Source organism: Centroberyx affinis, unplaced genomic scaffold, assembly GCF_046629955.1.
Source record: "Centroberyx affinis isolate AG114_WGS23_722 - 3 ecotype Tasmania unplaced genomic scaffold, CSIRO-AGI_Caff_v1 ptg001831l_1, whole genome shotgun sequence".
NCBI classification, from domain to species: domain Eukaryota; kingdom Metazoa; phylum Chordata; class Actinopteri; order Beryciformes; family Berycidae; genus Centroberyx; species Centroberyx affinis.
In genome coordinates this window covers 65,076-75,251 of record NW_027280211.1, presented here as the reverse complement: position 1 = coordinate 75,251, position 10,176 = coordinate 65,076, and the positions used below count along the sequence as shown (strand labels likewise).

Sequence of the window (10,176 nt, the reverse complement as noted above, 5' to 3'; positions counted from 1 at the left end):
AATAAAATGAATAAAACGCCTGTAGGCTGCTGACTTTTTTGAAGTAGATGCACAAACACAAATCTACAGCCAACTGTTGGGCTATATGTTTGACCAGTAATAAGTTGAATATATGTTTAGTGGCTGTCCAGCTTATTTTTTACAGGTCTGCTGTATTCAAGGTTCACAGTTAACAGAACGGCAATGAGACGAGTCAGAACCAGAGAAGGGTCTTAATCCATGTGACAGACAGCCGATACTTTGTATGGGCTTATAGTGCATTTGTATGTATGCATTCAACCAGTCCTTGCACCTTATATGAGGTCCTGTATGAATTAATTTATTTTTCATCAGTCTGCATTGTATCACGCTGTTGCTTATCAATACAGTATGTCCCAATGAAAAAGCAAATCCCATGTGCATTCTTGTAGGCTACTTGTTTAAGGTCTATAAAATGTTTCACATTCTGAGATAAAAAACAAACCTTACCAAACCTTGAAAATTATCTAGTGTAGCCAGAGGTTTATCAACCACAGTAACTTATTCTGGACTGTAGAGCCAAATGTTCTGGTGCAATGCTTGTAGGAAATAGAAGATGCAAAGCATGGGATCTGACTTGCAGGAGTAGGCTACATACGGGTGAAAAGTTACATTTGTTTGATCAGCATTATACATTTTAAATTAGAAGGTACTTGGAGGGCGTAAACCTCTGCCAATGCTGAACATTTCTAACTTGCTGTTACACTCAAAGACATAATTTCTAAATTAAAGTGATTTCTTGGCCATGCAAACGAAGCCTTAGGATTTGGAGTCAAGTCTCTCTCTCCGTTAGTTTTATAATTATTGTTAAAAAACCATAATTGTTAATGATCACTATCAAACTCTAATCAGTTGTTTCTTGGCCCAAGGCCTATCTGTTGACCAAATTTCATGGAAATCTGTTATAAATCTGTCATATATCTGTCATAAAATTTTTAAATATCCTGCTGACAGACAGACAAATTTCTTAGTTCATCAATTAATAAAAGTTGGCCTGTTCTTGTGCTTTGGTATACAATAGAACTATTCTTATTTGAAAGGTTTTACGCAGTGACCGATCCCTTGAATTGCCATGTGATGGTTTAATGAGTTGATAACATGCTGATTGATGCGACCTTGAATATTGGTATTTCAGTTTTATTGCTTTTTGACTGCTACTAAGAACAGGATGTCTGCAGGCCATGAAAAAGTATTAAATTATATTATCCAAGCTCAAGGCCTCATAATAAAAGGTCTTCAATACAGTTCATGACAGAGACATTTCTTGTAAGACTGTTTTTCCAGTGAGATATCAGCCCAGTCATGCAGACCTATTCTGACATGTTTTCATTTTCACATTTATTTAAATTGAAATTAAAATTTGACTTTTACTATTATATATATCTAATTCTAACTGGCATTAAAAAAGGTCTTAAAATCCTAAATTTGATGAACCTGCAGACAATGGACTCCCATTTGATGAAATGAGCACAATGTCTTAATATGCAAATGCCTGCACTAAAAAGTGAGAGAAAAACGTTTTCCCACCACAAAAAGGCTGTGTGGAGAAACGACTAGAAACTGGTTGAAGTTTGACATTGAAGTAGCACATTGAAAAGTAAGGAAGTTATGGTCGGTGTGGTAGATGGTACCATTACCCTCCGACTACTTGGCTTCAATTCCCAACTAATACCAAGACGTTTTCTACTGTGTTCTATTTTAACCATGACCAAAACCTAACCCTAACCTCCTGGGACTTCAAACTATTAGGCATCAAATGTTTATTTTTTATCTGGAAACTGACAAACAAAAAAACAAAAAGACTCACATACATGTACACGTACAATATTAAGGGTTAACACTGGTTATTGCTGCAGCACATGTGTTGCGAGGGGTGTAGCCAGCCAGCACTGAAGTCATTGCCAAGATAGGCAGATATGTCTTTTTACCAAATGCTCATTTTGTGTTTACCAGTGCATCATCTCACTTAGAATTACACAGAGCACATGGCGCCTGGTGGCTCAGTTGTCTAAGATGCGTACCATATAACTGTGACGTCTTGGTTTTGAATACGGCCCAGGACCTTTGTCGTTGTCATTTACCCTTTGCCTCTCATTTTGGTAGCTAGTTACAGTCAATGTGCTGCTAATTTCAGCAGCCACCAAAGAGAAACCTCTCAGCCGTGAGAGAGTGGCTGGTGGTCCACACTCGAGTCCATCTTGGTATTCTCACCTCGCCAAACAAACTGAAGAGAGGGTAAACACTCCAGTGTTTGCTTCAGTGGCACCAAATATGTGAGGCGTGAAAGAAAGTGGGTACAAAACTAACTCAGTTACATTTACAAATCCCATGTGATCAGAGCTCAGCTCATGATGCGTCCCCAAAAGAAATGGAATAATATATGAGAGTCAGGGAGTTATGCAAGTTGAACGGTGATAGGGCTCAATGTGTGAGGTCAACATGATCTGCTCACTAGCAGTAAGGGTAACTCCTCAAAACAACTAAAACATGCTGTTCTTTCATCTGTATCAGTTATTTATAATTGCTGTCACGCCCTTGCTGTCTCTTAAGAACACTCACTTGGAATTTGTATCAGGAAAAACAATTTGGAGTCGCTCCAAAACAATTTTGCCATTTCTGCCCTTGGCAATGCAAGCCAATAGAAACCAATCCCCAGTACTGGCAACTCCATTTTCTTTGTAAACAATCCTGAGCCATTTTGTTGCAAAATGTTGGCAGCTAAGGTTTTGCTATGACAGAGTTACAGCACACATCAAGACTGTTGACAGCTGTCCAGGATGAAGTAAGGGTGATGATGGTAAGCAACATTTACAGCTACAAGCCGTCAATAATCACTGAAAGTCATAACAATGTCATTTCTCTGTGTGATGATTTCTTTCTAATATGTCTTTTTTCTGAACTATGACCACAGAATTGGAATGGATAGATAGATATTTCAATTCAATTCCATACTCTTGGATGGTGGGTTAAAGGATATTAATTTGGTCCTTTATCCTGTAAGTAGTCTACAGCAAAGTGAAACTGAAACCATGGTTTGTTTCACTGGTAACAGCCTTACAGTATATTGTCAAAATTTAGTGTGATAATGAGTGATAAGTGATAATGAAGTTTGGTTTTGGAAAAACTGAGTTTTTGGTGTCAGTGTCTGTTTTTAATTTCAATAGAAATGATCAATGAATTCCCATTGATGGAGGTGAGAGCACTTTACATACGCTTTAACGGGTATTTACTCATGTCAATAAAATTCTGCCTATATATATGGCTAAATACTACTAATAAATGTTTAGTTATTAATTTGATTGTGCATATGATCTCACCTTTGGCAGAAAAAGGCTGGTCAGTCAAGTTCATTGTAACATGCTGCTATCTGACTCTATGATGTTGGCTCAACATTTACTAGATATCATTATATTTGCTGCCTTACACAATGAATTGTTTTCATTGAATTTAATACAGTGCTTCCAGCGCTGCACTATGTTCCATCTTTGTGTTCTGCATTGTGCAACCACCAGAAACGTGTCTGTGGTTCAAGTTAAGGCTGGAAATGTGGCACAACACAGAAGCAGAACAAATGTTATTCTAACAACTGAAACTGAAGATAAAACTGGGTAACACTTTACATGAACTCCAGGACACATTCACCTGAACAGTTGTTTTCATGGCACATTCATGAACGCTGATTTGGTCCTTTAGCTTTCATTAGGTGTTCAGATAATGCTGTACTTGGCAATTGCTTTTTTGACTTAAAAACACTGGTATTTTATTTTGAATTATTTGCTCAAGATATTGACTCACGTTTTCATTGCTGTGTCACAAAAATCAGGTACTTCATGCACTAATCAAAGCTGACATATGAGTATATGGGTTGAATCAGTAATCATGAATGTTATTTAGGCATTATAAATGTGTTATAAACTTGAGTTCATGTTAGGTAAGAGAGGGGTCAATTAATTATTTTAAACAATGATTGTTTTCTTAGGACTACTGTTATTTCTGAGTTAATTGACTTGATAGGGGTCACCATGGCTTGTTGATTGAGTCAAGGTGATCTTGACCTGGAATCATTAACATACCACTTCCATTCATTTGTCTGCAAAAAAAATTAAAACTGCATTTCAAGCTACTGGAAACACAATGCAGTCTGTGGAAAAACTTTTAATTACATAACTGTATCAGCATTATCCACAGTACAAGTGTGTAGCCTAATAAAGCTTCATAAATGACACTTAGTGATTGTTAGTAACAATAAAGTAATAAAAATAAAAACAATAAAATGAGTAGTGAGACTGCCTTTGATCTGAGCATACTGCGGAGTCCACTGGGCGCTCCTGGACCTCATAAATAAAGATAGTGGTGTAGGGCAGCGTAGAGGATAAGTGGAGTGTGGGTGGTGGTGTGGGAGGAGCAGAGACTCTTTCATTGGTCTCAGGAGGTCAGAGGGCTGCAAGACCAAGCAAAGTCCCTCTCTCTTCAAGCTACTGTTCAAAGGCACATCAGATAGGCCAGCAGGCAGCTATTGCTACAGAATCTCATAAAGCCACTGTCGTTTTCTCTTAGCGAATTCATCTGGGGCCAGTAGATCTTCTGATTCATAGTGTATGCAAGCCCATCAGTATCAGGGCTGAATTTTGAGTGAATCGATCATTATTATATATCAATAGTTCTAGATTACTTTGACTTCAGGCAATACATACCAAGCTCATATTGCCTACATAATAATGTACCTTCAAATGCTGAAATGACAGATAATAACAGACAATAAAAGTGACAATACTACAGCCTTTACAAATAATAATTTTTTATTTACAAATATCATATACTCTTAAATACTGAATAACAAATATTTAAATGCTACATGAAACATTTCCTCATATAATCTGCAATAAACCCAATGCCTCATATATATATCATAAAAAATACAAAAATAATTCAGAACATTCTGAACCAACCATAGTTAAGCCATAGCTCTGCTTTACAGACAATCAGCCAGAACTGCCGAACAGTAAATTGAAAAAATCATAAAACAACATCACAGGCACAGCTAGACAGCTAGGTCCTAGACTCAAAAAATACAAAGTGTATACTCAACACTTCTGGTGATATTCTCCAGCATGATGGTTTACAGTGTTTACTACAGTGGATGGTATATCATCCAGTAAAGGGGAATCATCAATATACTACAACCTGAGAAGTGGTGAACAATTACAAGTGTGTTACAAATAGGTTGTTGCATAGAGTATCTCTTATAGATACAGCAGTTAACATTGATTATTATGTTAAAGATGTGTTGCTTTGACAGTCTCCTTGGCTGTCTCCTCTGCCTCCTCATCTTTAGACATTGCTGGATTATCATACATTTCCAGACTCTTCTTGCTGTTCTTCCTAATGTTTTCGTCCTCAGTGGACTTGCAGCACTTGCAGCACTTGCAGCAGCAGCAATGTTTGCCACAGAAGCCCATGGCAGAGGTCACCACTCTGTCCCAGGGTGCCATGGAGTGCAGGGGCCGGGGCAAAAAGTCCCAGTTGCGTAGGCCACTGGGCAGGTAGCGGGGACAGCGAGACTGCATCACATTTACAATGATTATAAAGATTGCCAAAACAATGATGGGCACGCCAACACCGACCAGGACCTGCCAGCCGGCCAGCGACAGGCCAAATACAGTCAGAGGCATCACCAAGAAGCAAAGGAAGAGGTAGAGTGCAGCAAACCAACGGTATTCGGCCGTACGGTTCCCCAGTGCTCTGGCCAACCTGATGGGTATCCGTGTGAAGGGGATGGGATACCACAACAGGATTCCCATTATGTTGAAGAAGAAGTGACAAAGTGCAATCTAGAGGGAACACAAATTGAGTCAGTCAGATTCAAACAAGGCTAGAAAACACGGTTAGGAGAGAAAATACAGGCACACAGGGGAAACTTTTTATTGCAACTAACCTGCAGGGAGTTGGCTAGTGTTTCACCAGGACTAGCCATAGCAGCAAGTATGGCAGTGGTTGTCGTACCAATATTTGACCCCAGTGTCAGAGGATAAGCTCTCTCAAGGCTAATGACACCAATACCTGATGAAGGCAATTTGTGACAAGACATAAGCCATCATATAGCGCCATTAAAAACTATTTAACCAGATATTGGTTGTATTTCAGCTCCAAATGTCAAAACAATGAGAGATACTGGGTAAAAAGATTTAAATGATAAGGTAAATAATGACCTTTGAATAATGAAATAAAGAAATAAAGAACCTGACTTACCAACAAGGGGAGTTATAGCTGAGGTGAAGACGGAGCTGCTCTGAACAATGAAGGTCATTCCTGCTCCCACCACAATAGCAATGTAGCCAGTGACCCAGGCAAAGGGGAATGGGAAGTCTAGACAAACAGAAAGACAGGAGGTGAGCAATAAACCTGATGAAGTGAACATAGTATGGTTGCACACACTATAGGACCACATGACCACAGCAAATGAGGATTTCTGTTTATCAGTTCTTGTGCCTGAGCTTTCTCCTTCACACAACAGGACTGATGAACCTGGAGGTGAGCCAGAGGCGACAGAGAGGCTTTACCTGTATTGCTCATCAAGCACCACCATCGCAGGAGAGGTGCTGACTATCAAACAGGATGTTCTGTCAGAGTATAGAGAGACGTTTTTGTTATGTACCTGTGTTGAGCACCTTCTTGATGACCACAGCCACCTGTCCCTTCAGCATGGAGTTGAGCAACTTGACGATGAGGATGAGGCAGGTGCAGAGGACGAGTAAAGACAGAGCGAGAAGAATGAGGCCCACAGCCAGGTCAGGCAAGTTAGCGTTGGCAAAGATATGGGCACCTGCAACGGACAAATCGAAGACATGTTTAGCATTAAACTGGCCTCTCTCTCTAGGGTTGCAGTATACGGCAGCTAAAGCCTCGTGTGGATGAGTCACTTCATAAAATGGCCTTAACAAACCTTCCCGGATAAATGGAGCTGATAAAACAGCAATAATGGTATTCTGTGGAAAGTACTGTCTGTCCCTTTAATTTGAACATAGCTGTCCCTTTAATTTGAACATAGAGCACTTAGCAGTCCCACGGCCGATGACCCAAAGCAGGGTGGTATATTGCACAAAGCCAGGGATTGATTTGAGCAAACAGGAGAGAGATGGGCAATTTGCTTATTTTGTTTGGCTGTTTTAGAAGCAAGCACCAAAGTATTTGCTTTAATTGGCTGTGTAAGACCTGAGAGCAGTGGTCCATTTTATGGTCATGTGGGACTCAGGTACTTTGGCAAGACAGCATGAATAGACCTATTGAGCAGGTAGGGAGGGCAATGGAGGACATTTGCTGAGTCACTATAAGAACTCAATGGTAGTCATTGTCCCTATATCAGAAAGTCTGGGTGAAGGAGGTTGCTGTGGCAGAATGGGTCGCTCATATTTCACAGAGCTTCGGTAGATCAGGTAATCCGAATTGCTTTGTAGCTGTTTTTTGCGATCATGGCTATTCAGTGATGGAGGCATGCTTACATCTCTTGAGGTAAATGGTCTCAGACATATTCGTCTGGGTCCAGGTCAGGTTGCCCTCCACCCAACAGAGGGCACTGCCTGTGCAGTTCTCCACGGTCACATTCATATAAGTCTGGGAGAAAAGAATGCACACAAAATGAGGCATTGAATGTATAGTATGTAAGTATACAAGGTCAAGGAAAGCAAATGCACAATAGTTAAGAATTTAACAGAGCCATGATAATCTTAACACCATTATAATCTCTAAATTATTACACACAACATTCCACCTTCTATGAAATAGCAGAGTCAATACGCCTTGACAGTATGATCGAACAACAGAATCCCTGTGGCCGGGATACAACAGCGACAATATCAATCATTAACAGAAAAAAACAGCGGTAAGAATATAGCCTGCTCATACCACAGCTTTATCTTGTTTTTACAGTTTGAAAACATGTAAATCACAACAGATGTGTTCAGTTGTGTGATGAAGCTGTTGTTGATTCCTTACCGTGTTGGTCTTGGTTTTACACCATGTTTTTATCAGACTCTTGTTTCTGGCTGCCGGGTCACCGGTGGCAATGCCACTGATAACAGACTTGTCCAGCTAAGGGAACACAAATGTGACAAAAAGGACATGTCAGTGAGGCGTTTCTCCTAATATATTTGTTGCTCTAAGTTCTTAATCCTACACAGCTTTCATATCTGTACATTTGCATATGCTTTCATTGTAGTGTCACTGCCTTAGTTATGTTGTAATTACATCTCTTTAATGATGAGATTTTCAATATCGCTGATGCTACCTGGATGATGGAGTCGGTGAGCGGGTCTGTGATGACGTTGAGCAGGTCGGGGGCGTTGTCTCCACCCTGGATGTTGAAGGAGTCGATCAAAAGCTTGGTGAGTTTGTACAGAACTCCTGTGGCGACCTCCAAGGGCAGAAGGATCAACACAGACAGCCAGTTGAAGAAGTCATGGACAGTAGCACCGGCAAACGCCCTGGAAGGAAAAAGATTGATTTAAATATCAGTTTAAGTGTTGTTTTACATAATACTACTGTGCCATAGTTTTTATTTTACACGTGTCAAAGGCAGGTTATCATTACACACTTTACACACATTTACCTGCGGAACTCATTTCGGTCTCCTGCCTGCATCATGGCCACAATTGTATTGGTGACAGATGTTCCAATATTGGCGCCCATGATAATCGGCACTGCAGACTGGACATCTAGCACTAAAGAAATTAAATTACATTATATTAATACATAATAAACTATGGCTCTGTGTGCATGCCTGTGCATGTGCCGATATTTGCTTGTTTGTGTTTGTGTGTGTGTGTTTATCTCCATGCATGTACTTACATCCAGAGGACACCATGCTGACCACAATTGAAGAGGAGGTGCTGGAGCTCTGCACCAGCACAGTGACTAACACCCCGATCACCAGTCCAGCCACAGGGTTGGACAACACAGCATTGTCCTGAAAGATGTCACCAGCAGCCTTGCCTGTGCACACACAAACACCCTCAGGTCAAAAACATAGCAGACACCACTCCATACACACTCACGCATTACATAAGCAGGTCCACCAACACTAACAGTTTGTGGCGTGATCAAACAAATTAACTAAATGTGCAGTGATGGGTGTGGATAATGACCCAACAATCCCTGTCACAGTCTTTATCAAAACCCTGGTTATCTCCGCTTGACTTCTATGCTACACAATTATGCTGTGTTGACAGTTAATAATCAAGATATTAAATGCCATAAAATAAACATCCTGTGAATTGAGAGAGGTTCATGTTACCTCCCACTAGCTGGAAAGCAGAGCTGAGAACATCCAGGGAGCAGACAAACATGTAGAGGAATCCAAGCAGCAGGGCAAACTTCACTATAGCTGACATTACCCTCATAATCTTTCCTTTGGTGTCCAGATCTGTTAACAAAAAAAAAAAAGAAGTGAATCAGCAGTGGGTTTTACAAAGACGTCAAGGCATTCCCTACCCTAACATCATTGTGCACTGAGAATGGCGAGATGCCTCACCTGACCACTTGAGCCCGGTGTCTTTCAGCTCTGGGAGATCCCAGGGATCTGCTGCATCTGGATCCCCATCCACCAGGTCCACTGTGGAGTAGGCCGGCAGAATGGCTGCATCTTTAGTCGGAGTGTTATTCTCATCTAATGGAGAGAAGGGAGACATGTTAGAAGAGGGGGTATCAACACTGTTAGAGGAGATATAAACCATCCCAGTGAAAAGAACATACCAAGAGAGGGAGAAGAATCGCTCCCCACTTCTGGCCTTGGAGCCATGGCTATCTGGTGAATAAAAAGTAAAAAAATTAAAACAATAAAAAAAAATAATAATAATAAGACCTGACAGCCTTTAATTTGAAGTCTAACAATAGAACAAAAGTTTGGGCTGCTAAAGTAGTAATGATGCACCTGTGTAACTAGACTACACCAGCCCCTCTCAAAATACACAAAACTGGAGCATATATTGTAACGTTTTAATTTCCTGACATTATTTTGGTATCAACCTGTGCTTGTCAAAATATTGTTTGTTAAAGACAAGCGTCTCATCAAAATAATAATAACTAAGACTTTATTTATATAGCACTCTTCATACATAAAATGCAGCTCAAAGTGCTTTACAACAAATAGAGGAAAAGACAAAT

General features: G+C 40.2%; 1 protein-coding gene across 1 annotated transcript; it reads right to left on the bottom strand.

The window, feature by feature from the left end:
* Positions 1-4,891: 4,891 nt before the first annotated feature.
* Positions 4,892-9,814, bottom strand: LOC139652564 (sodium-dependent phosphate transport protein 2B-like). Its single transcript, XM_071529672.1, has 12 exons — positions 9,766-9,814; positions 9,545-9,679; positions 9,308-9,436; positions 8,863-9,006; positions 8,624-8,735; positions 8,303-8,498; positions 8,011-8,106; positions 7,518-7,629; positions 6,674-6,841; positions 6,268-6,384; positions 5,954-6,078; positions 4,892-5,849 (listed from the first exon to the last, which is right to left on the bottom strand). The coding sequence occupies exons 1-12, from the start codon at positions 9,809-9,811 to the stop codon at positions 5,295-5,297; spliced, it is 1,935 nt and encodes a 644-aa protein (XP_071385773.1). The 5' UTR covers positions 9,812-9,814; the 3' UTR covers positions 4,892-5,294.
* Positions 9,815-10,176: the final 362 nt, after the last annotated feature.